At 48.3% G+C, this 10,275-nt stretch overlaps 1 protein-coding gene across 1 annotated transcript; it reads left to right on the forward strand.

The window, feature by feature from the left end:
- The first annotated feature begins 766 nt into the window (after positions 1-766).
- LOC127329010 (UDP-glucuronate:xylan alpha-glucuronosyltransferase 1-like) lies at positions 767-2,684 on the forward strand. The gene is made up of 2 exons (XM_051355557.1): positions 767-831; positions 929-2,684. Exons 1-2 carry the CDS (start codon positions 767-769, stop codon positions 2,682-2,684), a joined length of 1,821 nt encoding a protein of 606 aa, XP_051211517.1.
- Positions 2,685-10,275: the final 7,591 nt, after the last annotated feature.

Consider the following 10,275-nt stretch of genomic DNA (forward strand, 5'->3'; position numbering starts at 1 on the left):
CCTTTGCTTAGAGGGGGCTGCCGGCGGCGGTACCAGCCAGGTGCTCATGATCGATGAGTTAGTTGGCGGATTTATTTTGGATGGAAAATGAAAATACGTGTACAGTCATCCACGTACGCATCAAACCAAACTTGCTATCTCTATCTGGATGCAGTAGTTAATCAAGGGCGACATATATAATCGATGGTGCCAGCTAGATATATAGATGAGTGACAATTTTGTTACCCAACCTACAGTTCTGTCAGCAAACAGAAGCTGAAAAGCACCGGGACATGAAATTGCCAGACCAAGTACGAAGTACGTACTTGATCGATGAATGTAATCGGTCACTAGCGCTAGAGGACCTCTTCAACGATACTATGTTTGTTTGTTGCCTCACTTGCTTCTGTACTGACGCCAACTGCCGCAACTAGCTAGCCCCCTTGACTGAGCAAGCAAGCTAAAGTCTCTCACAGCATTTTATTCCAATATATGCATCAACAAAAGCTGGGCTACTTCTACTTCTCTAGCTACGACGGAGCTCACACCTGATGCCAAATGGGCACTTATTCGTTAACTAGCATTCCGACCTCCAAATGGCCGACTCTGAATTGGAGATAAACTAAAGAACTTGTGTAGCACAAGCTGTAAGTGCAGGTATGCATCGATCCTTATATAGACAAGAGACAGAGCAACCCCAATCGCAAAGACTTAACTATATCCCAGCCATTTGGCCCATCTGCATACATGCTAGTTCTGCAATACTGAACCCAGATCGCCAACGAGAATGGCTGCTCTCTTGTCTCCGGAGCGCCACCGAGCTGCTGCCATCCTGCCATTCCTACGCACACTGTACGAAGAGTTCCCTCTTGATCGACCAAATTCCTGTTGCTCCTTAATAACTCATTTGGGGTTTGATGCATGATCATGATGCGCCTATTGTTTGCAGAGGAGATGACGGTGCATCTGCAAGGAAGAGGCCGACGGCGAGCTCCTCCTCCTCCTCAAAGAGCGGCAAGAAGAAGAAGCTGGCGATCACCTTGGCGCTCTTCGTCTCCTCCACCTTGCTCATGCTGGCCATCCTCAAGACCAGGACCCTTCTTTACGGCCGGATACTGAAGCTTCACCATCGTCCAGCTCCTAGGATTACTGTTCCAAATGCCCCATACGCCACACACCGGCACGTCCACTGGAGCAGCGTCGCCGCTTCCATGTCAGACACGACGAGAACGGCAGCGGCGTCGGTGGCTCTGCTCAACTTCAGCCCGTCGGAGGTGAAGCGGTGGAGGAAGCTGAAGCTGACCGGCGGTTCGTCGGCAGTTCGAGCGGTGCGTTTGCAGCCTGTGGACACCAGCGTCGTCACCTGGGCCACACTGTACCCTGAGTGGATCGACGAGAACAGCAACAGCAGCAGCACGTGCCCCACCCTTCCCGACCCCGAACATCTAGGAGGCCAGCGCTTCGACCTCGTCGCCGTCAACCTCCCCTGCGAAAACACTAGCAGCAGCACCAGGGACGTGGCCAGGCTGCATCTCCAGCTCGCCGCCGCCAAGCTCACCGTAGAGGTGCATTCGTCGCACGTCCTCGTCGTCTCCGACTGCACCCCACTACCCAATCTGTTCCCCTGCAAGCACCTCCTCCGCCGCCGTGGCCACGCCTCGCTCTACGCCACCCGCCCCGCGTACCTCCGCCGCCGCGTACGCCTCCCCGTCGGCTCGTGTGACCTCGCCGTACGTCTTCCCACTCCTGACCAACACCACGATCAGCCAAAGCGGCGGCGGGAGGCTTACGCGACGGTGTTGCACTCGTCGGACGCGTACGTGTGCGGCGCCATCGCGCTGGCGCAGAGCATCCGGCAGCAGTCCGGCACGAGCAGGGACCTGGTGGCGCTCGTGGACTACAGCAGCGTGGGTCCCGAGCAGAGGGCCGGCCTAGCGGCGGCGGGCTGGCAGGTGCGGGCCATGGAGCGCATCCGCAACCCCCGAGCCGTGCCCGGCTCGTACAACGAGTGGAACTACAGCAAGCTCCGGCTGTGGCAGCAGCTCACCGACTACCGCAGGGTGGTCTTCGTGGACGCCGACCAGCTCGTGCTCCGCAGCATCGACTTCCTCTTCGACGCGCCGGAGGTGAGCGCCACGGCCAACTGCCGGACGCTCTTCAACTCGGGCGTCATGGTGCTCGAGCCCTGCAACTGCACCTTCGACATGCTCATGGCGCGCGTCGACGACGTCCGCTCTTACAACGGCGGCGACCAGGGGTTCCTCAACGAGGTCTTCACCTGGTGGCACCGCCTGCCGCGCGCCGTCAACGTCCTCAAGTACTACCACCACCAACGGGACGGCCATGACGCCGCCTCGCCGCCATCGGCAACGTCGGAGGAGGAGGAGAAGCCGTACGTGATGCACTACCTGGGTATCAAACCGTGGCTGTGCTTCCGCGACTACGACTGCAACTGGAACGTGCCGTGGCTGCAGCGGTTCGCCAGCGACGAGGCGCACGCGCGGTGGTGGGCGGTGCACGACCGGATCGAGCCCAAGGAGCTGGCCACCAGGTTCTGTGCGCTGGAGGCGAGGCAGAGGGAAGCGCTGGAGTCTGACCGGAGGCAGGCGGAGATGGCCAACGCCAGTGACATGCACTGGAACCGCACCATCACCGACCCAAGGAAACTCTCTCCTTTCACAATGCCATTGGCACCCACCGGTTAAGTAATAGATTGCATGCTTGCTTGGTTGCACGGTGGTACTTGTAAATTTTATGTATTCTAAAAATTATGGCTCTTGCTTTCAAATTTTAGTTCCCTGTGAACAGCCTTCAACTTTTAGTGGTTAGGAGGGGGAGAGGGAGAAGCCGAAACACACCTCAAAAATTATGTATATGTCGATCAAGATTCAAGCCTATGCACGGAGACGGAGTTGCACAAACGTGACCACCCAGTGAAATTCTCCAAAATCTATCCGACAGATGCACAGCTATACACCTTAAGACATGAGATCGATGAAATGAGACATCTATTTGGCACACAACCGACCCCTGTGTCCTCCTTCACGTGGGCGACACGGGCAACCCAACTTTTGACGGTGGATGGCGGCGGTGGGGCGTCCTTTTTTCCTTTTTTACCTGCCCCAGCAACTTCTCCTATCCACTCCAATCTCGAAATGGTATGCTAGTCGTCCGAGAGAACTTGACCACCACGATCATGGCGCCAATCCCGCGTAGACCATGGCACTCGGCGACAATTAGGTAAGGCACACGCCCCTCCAACCATGGTTGTCCTTAGTGACAGAAGCGAGGGGCGTGATGCCTGCCGTGGCCGTCCAAAGATGTTCCTCGTTTGGTCGTGAGTTCCCCGATCAACCTCTTCGGCTCTGCGCACAGTTGTGTGCACAGGGGGGTCACCGTGATGAGGTTTCAGTGATGGCGCCACCACATCGCAATATCCACTATGTGCATCGAGTGCCCCACCTCGTCTGGCAAGATTTTACCATGGTACTAATGGAGGAGGCCATGTAAAGGTGGATCGAAGGCTAGAGGTGAATGGATCGTAGCGAACAAGGCGGGGAGGGGGGGGGGGGGGTGAATGGGCGCTACACAATTTTTAAGTATTTTTCAATTTTTATGCGATGCGGAAGTAAGAGGTAGGGGTGATCCTAGCATGATCCTAGGCTAGTGCAACAAGCAAAGGAACCAAGCAAGATAGTAAAGTTAGGGAGCGGGACAACCGGGGGCACGAAGACGAGACGAGGTTTGTTTCCCGCAGTTCCTCCCACAAAAGGGAGTGCGTCTGCGTTGAGGAGGTGCTAGCCACGAAGGCTAGACGGCCACACCACGAAGAAATACCTCACCTTATTCCTCGAGAAAGCCCCACGAAGGAGCTTCCCCTTCTCCACTAAGTAGCTGGTCGAGGCGGCGATTCCTTCACAAGGCTGGGGTGAGCTCCACAAACACCGGAGGCTCCCAACACCCTATGGGGCTAGCACAACTCCAAGCTAGCATCCATAGGAGCACATCCTCCAAGATCCCACCATAGAAATCCTAACTCCAAGATCCACTAAGGACTAGCTGGTATTGGTGACTTCTCTCTTAGTAGAACTATAGATCGGGGTCTCCTCCAGCACTCCATAAAGTTTGAGCAAGATTGGTTGGGTAGGTAGGGAGATCCTCAAGGTTTGAGCTCAGCAATAATGGAGGAGAGAGAAGGAGAAGAGATAAAATCGAGCTGGGGTAGAAGGGGCCCTTTTATAGGTCCCTGCAAATCCAACCGTTATGTGCAGATCCCGCACAACCGGTACTACCGCTTGGGCAAGCGGTAGTACCGCTCTGGGTTTGAAATTTCCCCACAGATTCGCCACGTGGGCTCAGAGCGGTAGTACCGCAAGTGGTACCGCTCGAGGTACCGCTTGGGCCTCTCCGAGCCCCAGACTCCACGCGGTACCAAAGTGGTACCAACGCGGTAGTGCCGTAACTTGTGTTACGGTACCTAAGCGGTACCAAGGGGGTACTACCGCTTGCAAGCGGTACTTCCGCTCATGGTACCGTAGAGGTACCGCAACACACTCTGTGGGACTTTTCAGTGCAAACACCCAGAGCGCTACTTCAGGCGGTACCAGTAGGGTAGCGGTAGTACTTTCTCTTTCCCTCTCCAACCACGTCACCTCGCGACACACATACAAAACCAGAAAACCTATAAGCTACGCTTCAGTCTTCCGATCATGAAGTGTTCAACAAGTGCACCGTGCACATGTAAATCTATCAAAGACAATCTATGCACACGGTTAAATTCATTCAAGTGTTGTTATCAAACACACAAAACACGGGATATAAACCTTTCTCTTTCAAGAGGATACACTCATATTGAGTGAGATCTCTTGGTGATGGGGTGATGTAACAAGAACACTAGATTGGGCTTGATCGGGGAAGTATGTGCATTGGTCAATCGACGGGTTGCAGGAGTTATCTCGATGAGTGGGGTGATGACACTAGCATACTTTTCACTAGTACAAACTCGCTACTTAGAGACTGTCAGGTAATTGGTTTTGTCCCAAGTTATTAAAATCCGACTATGCGATACACTCTCAGACGGTCGTCCACGATCAAACGACTCTAAAACTTTTAGAGACCCTGATAAACTCTGCCCGCATGAAAGAAGAAGGGCGACTGAGACGGACAATAAAAGTGATTGTCTAACATATCTATCTTAGGTTGTTATTAAAAGTATCTGCCTCAAAGAAGCGGGGAACAGAGATGGACAATAAAGGCGATCGTCTAACACATCTGCCTTAGGCGGTTATTAAATTGAACCGCCTCTAAGAGAATCGCACACATGGGCTTTGACTAACAACCGTTTGGGTGACAAATCTAAAAATGTACGCCCTCCAGTTCTAGGGGCGACGGCACTACGGTAACCTCCGCCAGTTCATCCTCTTGGTTTTCTCCGGATTTCTCCAACCATTTTTTGATTACTCGTATGCTTAAGTACAGTGTTTTTCTACATTTCGTTCAATCTAGTTTATTTCCCACACTGATTTGAGATATTTTTTCCTCTACATTTTCTCCATTTCGGATAGGGTTTCTTCAGTTCATGTTTTTCTGATTTTTCTTCTGAATCTTCTTCTGGTCCGACTTCTTGTATTTCAACGATGAAGATTTGTCGCGTCTACAACCAGCCATAGAAGAACTGCTTCCGTTCAAAGAGGGATGTAGAATCGTTCAGCATCGTTATCAATTCTGCACAGTTTGAGAATGTTGTGGTGAGTTATTTTTAGCCTCAATCATCAAAATAATAATTTATTCTAGATCATGAGATTAGTAGTGACATCCTACATCTCAGTTAATATAAGTTAGTTTCGCATATGTTTATCTCTGTGAATAATTTTTTTAAGATTTCAGGAGTATACTATAGCACTGTAAAAGCATTTTATATATAAGTTAGTTTCGATTTGTACCATCCATTCACCCTTGTCATCATCTCTATTCATCAATAAATGGTAAAATAAAATTTGTTAAGAAATAGCATAAGTAACTGTATTTGTTAAGAAATAACCCATAAGTATTTTCAATATTTTAGAAAAGAATATAGCAAGAGTTCCTGGAAAGCCAAGGCATATTTTGATACCAAGTTTATTATCCGTGTTAGTGCAAAATAAGCTAAGGCTTCCAAATATCACATTTGTTTAACTAGGACAATTGACCCAATGTTTGTAAGATAACACAGTTCACCCAATGTATTTTGTTCTCAGGTTATTCCTTGCCACTTCAAGGAAAGAGTCAAATATTTTGCCGATAAGTGGCTATCTGATGTGTCTTCAGGACGTATGTTTGAGCCTTTCCTGGTGAAAAGAGAAGATGCTACATACATAAGAGGACCAATTTTGGAATTCCTTCTGTAGGTCACAAAACATTGATCTCCGTAATGTTGTGACCTTCACATTAATCAAACAAGTCAGTGCAGGAGTTGAGGAAGATGAAGATGAGAACGGATTGGAGGCAGGAGGTGATTAGGAAAATGTGCTGCAAGATGAGAATCTGAACAGATCTGAGCATGTGTTTAAAATGACAGCACGTGAACCCCTAATGGTGACATCAAAGAATTCACTTATATTTCTGGTGGTATGTTCTTTCCCATCAAAAAAATATATATATGTATATGTATATGTACATGCATATGTATATGTATATGTATATGTATTGTCTTCCCATCTGAAATCCTTTTAGTGTTGTTAATTGCAATTTACATGACTGGCTTTGCCAGGTGCGAATCCCAACATCAGAAAGGTTTTTTTTTATAGTAGTGTCTTCACATATATGCATCTCTTTACTATTTCATACATGTCTGCGATCATTTTTGAGATGACGAAGGAAGTAAAAAAGTAGAGGTTGCTTGATGAGGACCACTTTTACCATCTGTTTGAACTCCAGTACCATGTTCCAGTGCTCCATGGAAATTATCAAGCTAACAACGTCTTCCAGTTATTATAGCTCAACCATTTTGTGAAAGTGTTACTTGTGTGTTTACTAATTTATGTGTTATAATTAATTCTTAATATCAGGTCATGCCATCAAGCTTTGCACATGGTTACAAGATCCCACACGCATGCATAGCTCTGTTCCTGACTTATGGCATGGATGCACCAATTTAGGGGGATTACATAATTTGTCATGGAAACCTCTACGAGATATATTTCAGAAATGACTGGACCAACTTCTGCAACATGAACCAAATTATAATTGGTTCTGGTTGCTATGAGGGTGGAAGTGAGGGAAGAATGCATTGACTTGTTTGTGGCAAAGATTCGCTGGATACTTATGAAGAAAAAATTAGAAAATATGTGTCACACTAGCTTTATTATTTTGCTGGGAGTGTGCCACACTAAATATGTAAATATGCTTTATGTTGGGCACTATGAGACAACTATGTTTGTAATGTTGGGCACTACTGTGGAACATGTGACAACTATGTTTGTAATGTTGGGCACTACTACTGTGGCCCATGTGACAACTATGTTTGTATTGTTGGGCACTAGCTACAACTATGTTATGTTAGAGCATCTCCACTCGTCTCCCCGACGAGGCCCCCGAACGACGTTTTTTCCATCCGGACGGCGTAATTTGGCCCAGTCGCGCCCCCGGTTCCTCGTTTTCGTCCGGATTTGGGCCTAAATTCATCCGGCGATCCCACGCCATCCCCGGCCCCCCGGGGAGCGCTCGGGGAGTCCGGACAAAAAGAAAGCGCGGGAAACACCGAGGAAACTTCCCGCGCATCTGGTGGCCCCAACTTGTCGGCGAGAGAAACCGATCGTCGTCCTCATCGCATCGTCTTCCGCGCGCTGTAAAAGCCTGCCAGCTCGTCGTCTTCCGGATCGGCGCCGAGGTCATCCTTGGCGCCGGTGAAGAGGGAGGAGGCGACGTCGCCTTCGACGCCGGTGCGCGTCAAGAAGGAGCCGGCGTCTCCGCCGCCGATCAGAGGGCGCAGCAGCGGCGCCCTCGTCATCCGCGACCAACCCTCGCAGCCTGGGCGGAAGAGGAAGGCGGCGAAAAAGGAGGACGCCGCGGCCGCCGCCGCAAACAGGCTCGCCGAGGAGGAGGCGAAGCGCGCGGAGGACGCCGCCGTGGCGGAGGCGATCGCCAGGTCGCTCAACGACCTGGTGCCCGCCGACAACGCCCTCCCCGAGGACGCCGCCCTGGCGTGGTCCAGGCGCGACTGGGAGCGCGAGGAGGCGGAGCAGCAGCGGCGGCTGATGGACCTGGCCGCCGCACGCCGACTCGCCGCCCGCGCCGCTCCAACCGCCGCCGACGACGCCGCGCGCTACCGCCGTCCTGCGATGCCTCCATCCGGCGTTGTTGCCCCCGTCGTCGACCTCGAGTCCTCGGACGACGAATGGTACAAGCCATCCCCGGGGTGGGGAGACGCCGGCCAGGGCAGCAGCCGCCAGGCCGCTCCGCCGAAGGTGCCGAAGGTCGAGGACGACGGCTCCGACGACGGCGGCGACGACTACACGGTGCTCTACCGCCGTTTGTGATGTAGAGCGCCGTGTTTTAAAATTAGCATTTGAATTCCCCTAGCCGAATTCGAAATATAGTCAAATTCGGCCTCTATATATTAACTCCGCCCGTTTTAGTCTAAATATCATTAAATTTAGTCTATATTCGCCCGAATTTAGCCGAAGTTTATCAAGTTTCCGTTTTTCAAACTCGCATCGTCGTCTTCGCCTGGGCACGCGGCTGGGAAACTACTCCTCCCCACGCCAAATCTTCCTCCAATCCGGACGAAAATTTCGCCGGATTTGGGCGTGGGGAGCGCCAACGAGTGGGGATGCTCTTATGCTATGTTATGTTAGAATCATCGACATTACAATCGATACAATACTCTGATCTGTTCCCTCCACTTCCCTAAATAACAGAGGCACGCTATAAAGTAGTGATGACCATCCAACCGAACTTGAACGCACGAGATTTACTCACAGTAGAGATGATTAATTATTGAAACCGTTTCTAACCATATCTAAATTTGAAAATTTACTCAAACTAACTTACCAAAAATATTATATAGTTGCTTATTGTCATATATAAATATTCATTTAACATTATATTTTGCTATTCTAAGCAACCTTTAGAGTTTCTTCTTACCCGAAATGTCTGGAAAATCCCTGGTGTCCGGATTTTATTAGTTTAGCATTTCTTGATCAAAGATTTGTCTAGGACTTTTCATTGTATTCACGTAAATTTAATGTTACTAATCTGAATTTTTCAGATTTTAAATATTTTATTTCCTATTTATTCAATTAAATGAAAAGTTGGCTATTTAGTGGAATTAATTAATTCAAAATTAATACTAAGCCTTCATGAAAAAAATATTTTTTTGGATGAAAAATTAAAGATTAAGTACTTATATAAAACCAGTATCTCATATCATAAGTTCACATTAGAATTTCGAATAATTTGCTTGAATGATGTTTCGACCTACACAAGCTATAGTGATTTAATTGTTTATAATATCTAAAAATTGTCAGATAATTATGAAACTTACCATTTGTTCATTTTATAATACTTATATGGTGTGGTAAAAATATTAGTCAATTCCCAAACACCTGCACTAATTTGCTTTGAAACAGGTGTGTCGACGCTAGAAGATCATACATATTGGGTTAAAATCCAAAGTTAATTTGTACCATGTGGTGTACTTTTTGAAAAAAAATTGGGCATAGAGCTTCATTGTGCAATATTAATCATATATGCACTTCATTTAACTTTTTTATTTGAAACATTTGAAAATTTTAGAGTTCTTTCTATTTCGGAGTGTCAAATAAATCTGTAGTCACCGAGTTCTTCCGTATTGAATTAGCTAGACTGCTCGGATTTACGGCTGGATGATCCGAATTTGTATGCTTTTAGAGATGGTCTTTTATTTTGGCCATCTCCGACCATATATCTTTCTACTAAATACGGGGACGGGGAACTTTTCCCCATTCTCATTTAGGCCTCCTTTGGTGGACCTCTTTTGATTCATTGGATTACCTCACGAACTTATCCTGTAGCATGTTTATAGTGTAATTTCGGTGGAAACAAAGCAAAAGGTCCAACCCTCATGGAAAAAAAAAACCTTGTTACTTCTTCTATAGGATATGAAACAGTGCCAAGTTTGCATGACCAAGTGCAAAGGAAGACGGCTCCACACAGGGAAACTTTTTGGTGTTCATCTACTACCTGGTTCTTTAGGAATTAAGGGTACTATAATTTACTAGTTACACGAATATTGTACCTAGTTTCCATGCTTTTAGTTTCATGAGAGTTAGCATAAAT

Source organism: Lolium perenne, chromosome 2, assembly GCF_019359855.2.
Source record: "Lolium perenne isolate Kyuss_39 chromosome 2, Kyuss_2.0, whole genome shotgun sequence".
Lineage (NCBI taxonomy): Eukaryota > Viridiplantae > Streptophyta > Magnoliopsida > Poales > Poaceae > Lolium > Lolium perenne.

Bases quoted from the DNA above. Each gene is read 5' to 3' on its own strand.
- LOC127329010 (XM_051355557.1), top strand. From the start codon at position 767: ATGGCTGCTCTCTTGTCTCCGGAGCGCCACCGAGCTGCTGCCATCCTG. The intron at 832-928 runs GTACGAAGAGTT...TATTGTTTGCAG, and splicing joins CTGCCATTCCTACGCACACT to AGGAGATGACGGTGCATCTG.